The following is a 12,138-nucleotide window of genomic DNA, read 5'->3' as shown; positions in this document are numbered from 1 at the left end:
CTGTGTCACTAAATGTCACCAAACCCCTGCATTTAATGAAGCCTACAGTCCTATTGACTGCCATAAGATTGATTGTCCTTAAGTGCTGTTTTCATTGTGTCAGTCCTGTGGTTAGAAATCTGTAGAATATATTTCACTATCAGCTCAGTTCAGTTGCTTAGTCGTGTCCGACTCATTACGACCCCATGGACTGCAGCACACCAGGCCTCCCTGTCCATCAACAACTCCTGGAGCCTACCCAAACCATTGAGTCAGTGATGCCATCCAACCATCTCATCCTCTGTCGTCCCCTTCTCCTCCCGCCTTCAATCTATCCCAGCATAAGGGTCTTTTCCACTGAGTCAGTTCTTCTCATCAGGTGGCCTAAGTATTGGAGTTTCAGCTTCAACATCAGTCCTTCCAATGAACATTCAGGACTGATTTCTTTTAGAATGGACTGGTTGGATCTCCTTGCAGTCCAAGGGACTCTCAAGTCTTCTCCAACACCACAGTTCAAAAGCATCAATTCTTCACCCCTCAGCTTTCTTTTCAGTCCAACTCTCACATCCATACATGACTACTGGAAAAACCATAGCCTTGACTAGATGGACCTCTGTTGGCAAGGTAATGTCTCTGCTTTTTAATATGCTGTCTAGGTTGGTCATAACTTTTCTTCCAAGGAGTGTCTTTTTATTTCATGGCTACAATCACCATCTGCAGTGATTTTGGAGCCCAGAAAAATAAAGTCAGCCACTGTTTCCACTGTTTCTCCATCTATTTGCCGTGAAGTGATGGGACCAGATGCCATGATCTTAGTCTTCTGAATGTTGAGCTTTAATCCAACTTTTTCACTCTCCTCTTTCACTTTCATCAAGAGGCTCTTTAGTTCTTCTTCACTTTCTGCCACAAGCGTGGTCTCATCTGCATATCTGAGGTTATTGATATTTCTCCCGGCAATCTGATTCCAGCTTGTGCTTCATCCAGCCCAGCGTTTCTCATGATGTACTCTGCATATAAGTTGAATAAGCAGGGTGACAATATACAGCCTTGACATACTCCTTTTCCTATTTGGAACCAGTCTGTTGTTCCATGTCCAATTCTAACTGTTGCTCCCTGACCTGCATACAGAGAAAAGAAAGCCTTCCCCAGTGATCAGTGCAAAAAAATAGAGGAAAACAATACAGTGTGAAAGACTAGAGATCTCTTCAAGAAAATTAGAAATACCAAGGGAACATTTCATGCAAAGATGGACTCTAAATTACAGAAATGGCATGGACGTAACAGAGGCAGACGATATTAAGAAGAGGTGGCAAGAATACACAGAAGAACTATACAGAAAAGATCTTCATGACCCAGATAACCATGATGGTGTGATCACTCACCTCGAGTCAGACATCCTTAAATGTGAAGTCAAGTGGGCCTTAGGAAACATCACTACGAACAATGCTAGTGGAGGTGATGGAATTCCAGTTGAGCTATTTCAAATCCCTAAAAGGTGATTCTGTGAAAGTGCTGCACTTAATGTGCCAGCAAATTTGGAAAACTCAGCAGTGGCCACAGGACTGGAAAAGGTCAATTTTCAATCCAGTCCCTAAGAAAGGCAATGCCAAAGAATGCTCAAACTACTGCACAATTGCACTCATCTCACACTGTAGCAAAGTCATGCTCAAAATTGTCCAAAGCCAGGCTTCAACAATACATGAACCATGAACTTCCAGATGTTCAAGCTGGATTTAGAAAAGACAGGGGAACCAGAGATCAAATTGTCAACATCCACTGGATCATCAAAAAGCAAGAGAGTTCCAGAAAAGCATCTATTTCTGCTTTTTTGACTATGCCAAAGCCTTTGACTGTGTGGATCACAACAAACTGTGGAAAATTCTTAAAGAGATGGGAATACTTCACTGTATCAGGTGTGAATTCTGCTTCTTCTGTTACGTCATCTTGCTTACCTTTTTCTTTCTCGTTTTGTTCTCATCCTTCAATTTGGGCCTAGCTGGAATGATCGTAATGTAATATTCAGCCACTCCAGTCCTCAATGATCGGAACATTTCTGAACTTAATACTCTGAACATCAGTTCCACCTAGTATAGCACCAGATATATTTTCTGATTCAAGTTCATTAGTTCCAGGGCTTGCCTGGTGGCTCAGTGGTAAAGAATCCACCTGCCAATGCAGGAGACATGGGTTCAATCCCTGATCTGGGAAGATCCCACATTCCACGGAGCAACTAAGCCCATGTGCCACAACTACTGAACCTGTGCTCTAGAGCCTGCGAGCCACAACCACTGAGCCCACGTGTGGTAACTCCTGAAGCCCGCATGCCCTAGAACCCATGCTCCGAAACAGAAGAAGCCACCACAATGAGAAGTCTGTGTAACTAGGGAGTAGCCCCCCATTCACCACAACTAGAGAAACCACACAACAGCAAAGACCCAGCACAGCCCCCAAAAATGAAATAAATTCTTTTTTCTTTAATAGTATTTTTAATACTTCTTTTATATTTACATTGTCATAGTTTGGGTTCCTCCAAAAGCTGACCCTGAAACAAGGATCCAAGTGGCAAGTAATTTATTTGGGAGTAGATCCCAGAAAACAAGTGATAAAGTGAGGAATGTAAGATGGAGAAAGGCAAAAAGCCAACAAAAGCACATTTAATAAATCCCATAGGGACTGCTGAGGGACAGTGTGGGACATAGCTCAGATTCAGCTCACTGTAAGGTGGGGACGCAAGTGTGTTTATACACCAACTGCTGGGCCCTGTTAATGAAGAGTTGCCCCCAGAAGTATAAACTGCCCACACTTTGGAATAGTAACTGTGCATGTCTGAGCACGTTCTTTAGTTTTGGAGAAGCCAAAGCAGAGGAATACCACCGGTACACAGACGTAAGACACTGGTGCATGGGAGTGTCTGTCGGAGCTCTGCTGAAATCAGGTGGGCCATGGGACGCCACCTCAAGCATCTGCACTGTAGGGGCTGTGCAGCCTAGCAGACTTAGATTCAAATCGTGGGTCTCCCAAGTTACATTAGTTCTCTGAGTCTTTAATAATATGGGAAGGATAATACGTAGCATAAAGAGTTCTAAGTAAAGTGCCTGGCGCATACCCCGTACATGTTGATTTGTTTCTGATAGCAGTCCAGAAAAACTTAGTAAAATTTGTTCCTTTTGAAGAATTGAATCTATCAAAAACTATCATTCTGGTCAATAATTGCTCTAGCTAAATGATTTTTAAATTATTATTTAAATAATATGGGGAATAAGATACTACTGATGGGTATTTTCTCTCATAGGTTACCCAAGAGATTTCAGATGAAACAAGAGTTTTCCGCTTATTAGGATCAGACAGGTAATAGTTTGGTTGTTTTATTACCAAAGGAGTTCAGCAATTGTATTTTTACTTGCACTGTCACCTCTGATTGTATTTCAAACAAAACTTTTTTTTTTCAATATTTATTTTCTTGAAGGAAAGTTGGTTTATAATATTTATACAGGTTCCATGTATGCAGCTGTGTATCTCTAGTTCTCTGCTCTTCGGTGCGCTCACCACCAGAAGCTGCGTTTCCTTCCCTCACCTTCGCTCTCCTTCCATCCCTACCTCTTCCCTCTGGTTGCCACTCTGTATTTACACATTTGTTTTTGTTTGGTGTTTTCATTTATTTTTGTGTATGTTAAATGAAACTCTTAGAGGCCTCAGAATCTTAGAGAAATTTCCCTGTATCTTTATTGAGAGAGAAATATTTTAGTGAGTTAAGGAAGCTTTTATTAGTGTGTGAGGATCATGATTCTAGAGATAGTTATACTCAGCCAAGACAGAATGTGTTAACATAGATATTTATGTCCCTAGTTACATGATATATTTGTGGGTCTTTTGTTTTTATCATTTCTTCCTGGCATGTTAACTTATGTTAAATATTACTACATAAATCCAACAGAATGTGCACCTTGTGACTTTAACTTTATATATCAGAAGATATTTGAGTCAGTCTCTGAGCTCGTTCTAAAGTAGAAGGAATTATGTGTTCTTTGTGATCAAAATGAAAGATAAGTTCCAAAACTATGCCCTCTTATGAAAAAAATTTATAGTTTTAGTTCTTCAGAATCTATATTGTATACTTCTACAATGAGTAAAATACTCATTTTCCCACCAAGAGTTGTTAACTGCAGCAAAAGATCAAGAATCTCTGGTCTTCAAGTTCAGTCTAGTCACATCATCGCTTAAATATTATACACTTAAGGAAAGAGGGGAGAATTGGAGTTATACCTCCATAAAAATTTTAAAGAGAATTTTGTAAGGAGAAAAAGGATTTTTGGGAAATGACAGCTACCTAGTAGTAAAGGCAAGTCCACAGAGCATGACAACCTAGTAAGTAGTCCTGCAAAAAAGGAATTTGAGGACCACCTGGTAAATGACACTAGAATGGGAGGCTCTTTGCTTCTCTGAAAGGAAGGGCTAACAGAAGAACTGTAAATCATCCAGTGATCCTGGCACTCCGGTAAAATATGGTAAGAGAAAATTCCTTTTTATAAAAGATAGGCATCAGAAGGCATTTCTTATAGTTACTTGTTTCCTTCCAACTCCTTCTCCTAGAATTTTCTCTTTCATCTATTCCCTTTTTTGTCCATTCTATATTGTTTTTCCATTTTCTGTCACTGTTTGCCCTAAAAAACTACTTTTCTCAGACCATTGCCTTGTTCTGGTTATCTTCTTACTTGGGCATCTCCTTGATTTTAAGATATGTATCTTAACCAAAGTTTTTGTTTTGTCTTAATTTTTAAAGAGATTTGTTAAACTATATTGTTTAAATACAGGTATTAGTGTCTAGGAGGAAAGAAAACTCACTGTAGAATATTAATAATGGGTAGTTGAATTATGGGTAATTTTATTTCCCCCCCTTTTTATTATAATGCATAATTTAGGTATATATTACTTTTCTGTTGTTTTCATTCAAAAGGTAATAATATGCTAGGTGTAGGAAATTCCTGCACTAGAAAAATGCAAGTATTATGCAACTCCCCCCTTCCATTTCCCTTTCTAGACTTTTTTTTCTGCATGAGCATATTATTTTTTATTTTGTTCTCAAACCTATCTTCCTACAGTTTAGAACCTATGATATGACACTTGATTGGTTTTTGGGTTTTCTTCCTATTGGTCCTTTCATTGAACTCTTTCCCTGGGGACAAGGGAGATGACCCCACTTCATAGTTTTTAAAACTATTCTTTTCAGATATCTTAAAGAACAGTGTGAGAAGGTATCTCTTAAAATTCTTTTTTATTCTCTTAACCCTTCCTCCAGCCCCTTCTTGTTCATGTATATTCTAAAGCTTTATTATACTTTTGTTTACATGTATGAGTAAGCAAATTTGTTTTTGGTTAGAATAAGATGAGACTATCCTGAAACGTTTTCAATATTTTTGATAGCTCAGTTGTTAAATAATCCTCCAGCAATGCAGGAGACTCCGGTTTGATTCCTAGGTTGGGAAGATCCGCTGGAGAAAGGATAGGCTACCCACTCCAGTATTCTTGGGCTCCCCTTGTGGCTTAGCTTGGTAAAGGATCTGCTGCAGTGCAGGAGACCTGGGTTCGATCCCTGGGTTGGGAAGATCCCCTGGAGGAGGGAAAGGCTACCCACGCCAGTATTCTGGCCTGGAGAATTCCATGGACTATAGGGGAACACAAAGAGTCGGACACAGCTGAGCGACTTGCACTTTCACTTTCACATTCATAAATCCATCAATTCTTATTCAGTTTTGTTTTTAAGCTATAAAACATAAAGCTCAATTTGACTATGTATCTATGATCTCTGTAATCTTGTGTGAACATTAACAATGATATTCCTCTCTCCCAGTTTGATGTTAGTATTTGAAGATGAAATCTCTGTTCTTACTCTAATGAGATTTTTGTTTTGATTTAATTGCAGGGTTGTTGTTTTGGAAAGCAGACCAACAGAAAATCCTACTGCACACAGCAATCTTTACATCTTGGCTGGACATGAAAATAGTTACTAAGCAACAGAAACTGTTCTCAAATGACAAGAAAATGAATATACTTCACTGAAAGGAAAAATATCTTGAGGAAATTCAGTACAAACTATACTATGATTTGCTTTAATTGTTATGAGTTATATCTCAAATGATCTGTACTTTAAGGTAGGATTCAATATTTTCTGTAGCTGGAAACAGCTATTCTATCTCTTGCCACTGTGTGGTGGTTTTTTTCAAGTTTGCTTAATAAAAGCTATGAGACAAATAGTCCTCTAGTTCCAGGAAACACAGTCTTTTAAAAAAAATAATGTTTGTAACAAGGGTGCCATTGATATTTTTAGGTAACAACTTGTGATTATCTTCAGAGAGGTAAATTTAGTGACAGTTTTCTCATTTTATACCATGTTTTATTCCTTCTTAATGAACATAATTTGATAAAGAAATTATCAGATAAGCCTTTCACTTTTACATTGGCCATTCTGTATGTTTTTGTAAAATAGAATATTTAATCCTTATTTATTAATCTCTTGCTGGAGTGGTGTAATGTATCTAACTTTTAGTAAAGGAGGGTTGCAGAGCAGCTTAAATTTTTTTATAATGTGTAAAAATTTTGTTTACCTTTTAAGATTAGTACTTTAAGGGGTTAAAGGCTGTGTTTGGAGGTTCAGTACATACATACAATTTTATTTAACACAAGTATTTTGTAATATAATATTATCCAGAATTGCCTTAAAAGGGAGTTTTTTGTTTTCAACTACATATAGTTGTAGGGGATCATACAGAAGATAATGATGATGGTCAAAATATTGTTAGAAGGAGTGTATCTGTCTAGCTGTGCCTACTGTGTGTATGTATTCTTGACAAGCAGTATAATATACCTGTGATTTTTTTTTACATTAGGGATAATGCATAAGAAATTAATCTTCATATATATTACCATCCCTAATGTAGAGGGGAAGAGTATTTAACTGCCCATGATATGTATTTTACATATACTATGCCAGAGGAGAAAATGTAAAGCAACTACACATGTATTCTTTGGTTTTTTACCATACATAGATCTTCATTTTGAGTAGGTTTAAGAAAAAAATCTTTACGTGAAATTTAATTCCTGATGGGATAGTATAAAATAAGTATTATAAAAACTAGTATTCTAAAGATAAGAAAGGATAGGGCCATTCTTGAGTTTTCTTCCTTTCTGCTATTGTTAATATTCAAAATTAAAGCATCACATTGGTACCTATTATCTTAATACGTTTAACAGTTACCTTTGAGATGATGAACAAGGGGTTAGTAGTAACAAACTATGGATTCTTTTTGAGCAGGTCTTTGAGAGGAAGACAGTGTAACTATCTCATTCAGGCTGTAGTGATCCTATATAGTAGGTATGATCATCATCTCAGTTTTTCAGATGAGGAAATAAGGGGTTAGCGAGATTGAGACTTACCCAGTTCACACAGCAAGTTAGTGATTGAGCCAGACCATGAGTCTTGTGACTCTGTTCTTTTTGCTATGCAATATGCAAACAATAAAATGTTATGCAAATGAAATATATAAAGTTTTGTCCTTTTAAAATGTATATATGATTTCAGTAGTGTGTCACTGTTTATTTTGGGCATGTTAAATGGGGCCTCTGGACTGAAGGACACTGGATACAATAGATGTCAGGGAGTCCTACTCAAAACAAATAGTCATGTTGTGTTTACAAAGACCAACATCCTCCTCCTCTCTGAATCCTGGCTGCCAGATCTTCCCATCCAACAATATTGGAAGAGTCTTCTCTGTGCCATCTGACCAGTGCAAGTGAAAAGACCCGAAAAGATCCTGACATCAGAGGTGTCCTGGCTCAACTGCCCAGCTGGATAACTCTACAGTGAAAATCATAGTTAATGTGCACAGCACCCCACACATGCATCCAGACTTGCAGTTATTCTTTTAGTTCCATACTATTAAAAATGATTAAACAACCAGGAGTTATGAAACATCCAAAGAAGCCTCTTATATGAGAGAGAGAACAATTAGGGAAAAAGCACCTAAAGGCAACAGACTATGAAGAAAGAAAAAAATGTCAGAAGAAGTATCTTTGGAAAGATGAATTTGCAACTATGAATCAGGAGTAGGTATAAAAAGGAGCTTTCAAAAAACAGAGGTATTAGAAAAATTGAATAGCATTGCTGAATAGTTCAATATATGATTTAGAATATAAAGTTGAAGAAATTTCTCAGGAAATAAAAATAAAATATGGAGAAAAAAGTTAATTTCTAACAGCCCTAGAGGCCCGATATTCAATCTCCCAGAGTTCCAAAAAGAACAGAGAAAACAGGGACTCAGTGGAGTATTTCAAGAAATAATTCCAGTACTAAAGAACTTCAGATTTTAGATTGAAAGAATAATACAGTGGATGAAAAAAAGTCTATTATGAAATTTCAGGCACTTTGGGGTCAAAGAGAAGATATGTTTCCAAAGAAAAAGGGCAGGTCAAATACCAAGAATTAAGAATCAGAATAGCTTAAAATTTCAACAGAAGCAGTGCCTTCAAAATTCTGAAAGAAATTTCCAACCTAAAATTCTGGATCCAAATAAACTATTAATCAAACCTAAGGGGAAAAATGAAGACATTTTTATTTGTACAAGGTCTCACAAACTTTACCTCTCATATGGTCTTTCTCAAAAAACCATAAAGGATATGTTTCATAAAAATAAGGGCACAAATCAAACAAAATGAAGACATGAGATGTAAAGACTGGGCTTCAGCACAAGAGAGAGACAAAGGCTGTCTCTGGATGATGAGATAGCCAAGGATGACACCACACCAGCCATACAGAACACAGTGAAGCATATCAGAAGCTTTTTCAGAAAGAGACTTTTTCAGAAAGAGTAATAAACTACCTGATGCATCTCCCAGAGCCCCAAAAAATCAGAGTGAGAGACTTGCGACTTTGAAATGGAGAAAGAGGAAGGGTCAACACAAAGGTGTATTGTTGAGGTCATTGCTGTGTAGACAGTGGCAGCTTGATTCCACCAGGTCTTCTGTGAAGCTCTGTTGATAGTTCAGCAGTTGTCTCCTGAAAGACAAGTGGCTGGACTGTTTTCTTGACTCTTCCTCACTAGTTGAATTGCTGCCAGGGCATTACCTCCTGAAGTACACTATTGTAGCTGGCCATGTGGGCTCCTTGGCTGTCAGAGAATGCCCTAAGGTAGAAAAATGGAAGAGTACGAGATAAATCTGAGCTCAGATAGAACTATCCACTGCCTCTATGGCTGAAATCAGAAATGGGTTCAATTCAGTTCAGTCGCTCAGTCACGTCCGACTCTTTGTGACCCCATGGACTGCAGCACGCCAGGCTTCCCTGTCCTTCACCAACTCCCAGAGCTTGCTCAAACTCATGTCCATCGAGTCGGTAATACCAGTCAACCATCTCATCCTCTGTCGTCCCCTTCTCCTCCCACCTTCAATCTTTCCCAGTATCAGGGTCTTTTCCAATGAGTCATTTCTTCACATCAGGTGGCCAAAATATTGGAGCTTCAGCATCAGTCCTTCCAATGAATCTTCAGGACTGATTTCCTTTAGGATTGACTAGTTTGATCTCCTTGCAGTCCAAGGGCTCTTAAGAGCCTTCTCCAACACCACAGTTCAAAAGCATCAATTCTTCGGCCCTCAACTTTCTTTATGGTCCAACTCTCACACTCATACATGACTATGGGAAAAACCATAGCTTTGACTCTACAGATCTTTGTTGGCAAAGTAATGTCTCTGCTTTTAGGATTCAGTCTGTGATGATATTATTTCTATGCAAAAACTTACCTAAGGTTGAAATCAAACCAAAAACTCCCAGGTATTAACTCCAGGAAAGCAAAATGTTATATAGGAAAGAAAAGGTAAACCACTGTGACCAGTGGCTGAATGCCATAAGAATGTTAAGGTAAATAATAATCTAATCAAGTTTATAACATAATTATATTGAGAGAGGATAACGGTGGTGTGGAGGTAAAGTGGAACAGTGGGAAATCAACAGAAAATTAAAAACTAAGAAGCAGCTTATTTAGTGACATGGAAATAAAATAATCTGCTAAAAAAGAAGGAAAAAGGTTTTTGAAGAGAGATGGGGTAGGGGCATGCTTCTTTTTGGTGACAAACTTATAGGACTATTCAGTTATTTATGTGTGTGCCTACAGTTTTTTTTAATGTAAAAGTAATCTAAGTGAAAGCATGTTTCTGTTACATGACAGAAACAATATGAGCAAGCATACAAATTCAGCTTCCTATACTGTACCTTACACATAGTGTGTGTGTATTAGTCACTCAGTCATGTCCATTCGAGTCTTTGCAACCCCATAAACTTTAGCTCACCAGGCTCCTCTGTCCATGGGTATTCTCCAGGCAAGAAACTGGAGTGGGTTGCCATTCCCTTCTCCAGGGGATCTTCCCAATCCCAGGGATTGAACCCGGGTCTCCCATATGGCAGGCATCTGAGCCACCAGGGAAGCCCTTACACATAGTAGGTATTCCATAAATATGGACTATGGCTAATGTATGCATGGTGTAGTAGAAGGCCAGTAATTGGGGGAGACGGTGGGAAACTGGTTAAGTAAATCTAGAAGGTCTTGTGACAGAAGTCATTTTTTTCTTTTTTTCTTTTTTCTTTTGGCTAAACCTCCTGTCCAGCCTTCTCACCCACTACTCCATTAAGCACCTTGGAACACTGGCACATAGAGGTCATGATCATTCCACCTTCATTGCTCGACTCATAATGGCTCTCCCATCTGAAATTATGATTTTTCACCAAAAATTTAAATTCTTTATTTCACTCAGGGCACTTGGTTTACTCCACACAAGCCCTAACTTTTACATGGCACTTCTGTTTATTTTCTGTTTTCCAGAATTTCTACAGCACATGTAGGTTATACATCTCAACATAACACTCAGTTGTCATATACTGGCCAAACCCATGTAGCACTGACTACTTACCTTAGGCAAATTATTCAACCTTTCCAGGCTTTCATCTCCTTATCTGTTGATTGGAAATCATGGTCACTTCATATGTTTGTTAGGAGGGTTAAGTGAGATCCTTGGCATTAAAGTTTCCTGCTTATGGGAAGGAAAAAAGAAAAAGCTGACTCCTCTGTTTTTCACCAGAACGTTAGGCATAAAGAGGCATTTTCATTCTTTAGTTATTCCTCTCAGTATGTCACACATTGGTAGACTTGTCATAGAGATCTTTAAATTCTGCTCTTTCAAGTTCCTTACATGTTTTTTCATTAGAAAAATAATCAGTACCTTGTGTCAGAGATTCAGAACACTCTTTCATACCAAACATAGTAGCAAGCATCATTTTAGGTTTTACTCAGAATCTCAGACTGTTCTTAATGGATCGATCTTAGGAGAAGATAAGAAACATTTGTTAAAAATCTACTGTATTGACATCAGGAATGAAGCAAATAGTCTCACTCTCACCACTTGTTATCCATTGTACTGGAGGTCCTTCCTAGTCAGTTCAATAAAAGAAAACTAAGAAAAAAATAAAAGATTTGGAAAGGAATAAAAATGCCATTATTTGCAAGTAAACTGTTAGAAGTGTCAATATGAAAACAATTATATTTGCATATACCTGTAATAAACAGAAAATGAAATTTTAAAAGGATACCATTTACAATATAGAAAACCATCAAATGTCTAAGCAAATGAGATGGGAGATCTCTATACTTAACAGCTGTCACTGCGGACACCAGGGGCATACATGGAGGAAAGGTCACATGAGGACACAGCAGGAAGGCATCCATCTACAAGCCAAGGAGAGAGGCCTCAAGAGAAACCAGCCCTGCTAACACCTTGTTTTCAGATCTTTAGCCTCCAGAACTGTGAGACAATGAATTTCTGTCCTTTAAAAAAATAAAACTATCGTTGAAAAGATAAATAAATGGGACCTAAATAAATGGCAGATTATGCCATGTTGCTGAATTAGATTTGATATTATAAAAATGTTAGTTGATTGAAAGATTCTGTGTCATGCAAGCAGATACGCTATGAAAATTAACAAGTTGATTATAAATTATATAAAAGGCAAAGGGCCAGGAATACCCAAGGCAATCTTGAAAGAGAAATTTGGGAAGCTTTACCAGATTTCAAGAGTTATGATAAAGTTGCTGTAGCAATTAAGAAGAGTGACATTGGCAT

The 12,138-nt window shown here is 37.9% G+C and overlaps 1 protein-coding gene across 1 annotated transcript in view; it reads left to right on the top strand.

Moving 5' to 3' along the window:
• Nucleotides 1-7,521, top strand: part of MAP4K5 (mitogen-activated protein kinase kinase kinase kinase 5) — a 114,784-nt gene extending 107,263 nt beyond the window's left edge. Inside the window, exons 32-33 of the mRNA XM_070469107.1 lie at nucleotides 3,272-3,327; nucleotides 5,900-7,521. Of these exons, the coding sequence (XP_070325208.1) occupies nucleotides 3,272-3,327; nucleotides 5,900-5,987 (144 nt within the window). The 3' untranslated portion in view covers nucleotides 5,988-7,521. The remainder of the gene's footprint in view (nucleotides 1-3,271; nucleotides 3,328-5,899) is intronic.
• Nucleotides 7,522-12,138: the final 4,617 nt, after the last annotated feature.

Source organism: Odocoileus virginianus, chromosome 6 (assembly GCF_023699985.2).
Source record: "Odocoileus virginianus isolate 20LAN1187 ecotype Illinois chromosome 6, Ovbor_1.2, whole genome shotgun sequence".
NCBI classification, from domain to species: domain Eukaryota; kingdom Metazoa; phylum Chordata; class Mammalia; order Artiodactyla; family Cervidae; genus Odocoileus; species Odocoileus virginianus.
This window is presented reverse-complemented; position numbering and strand designations above follow the sequence as displayed.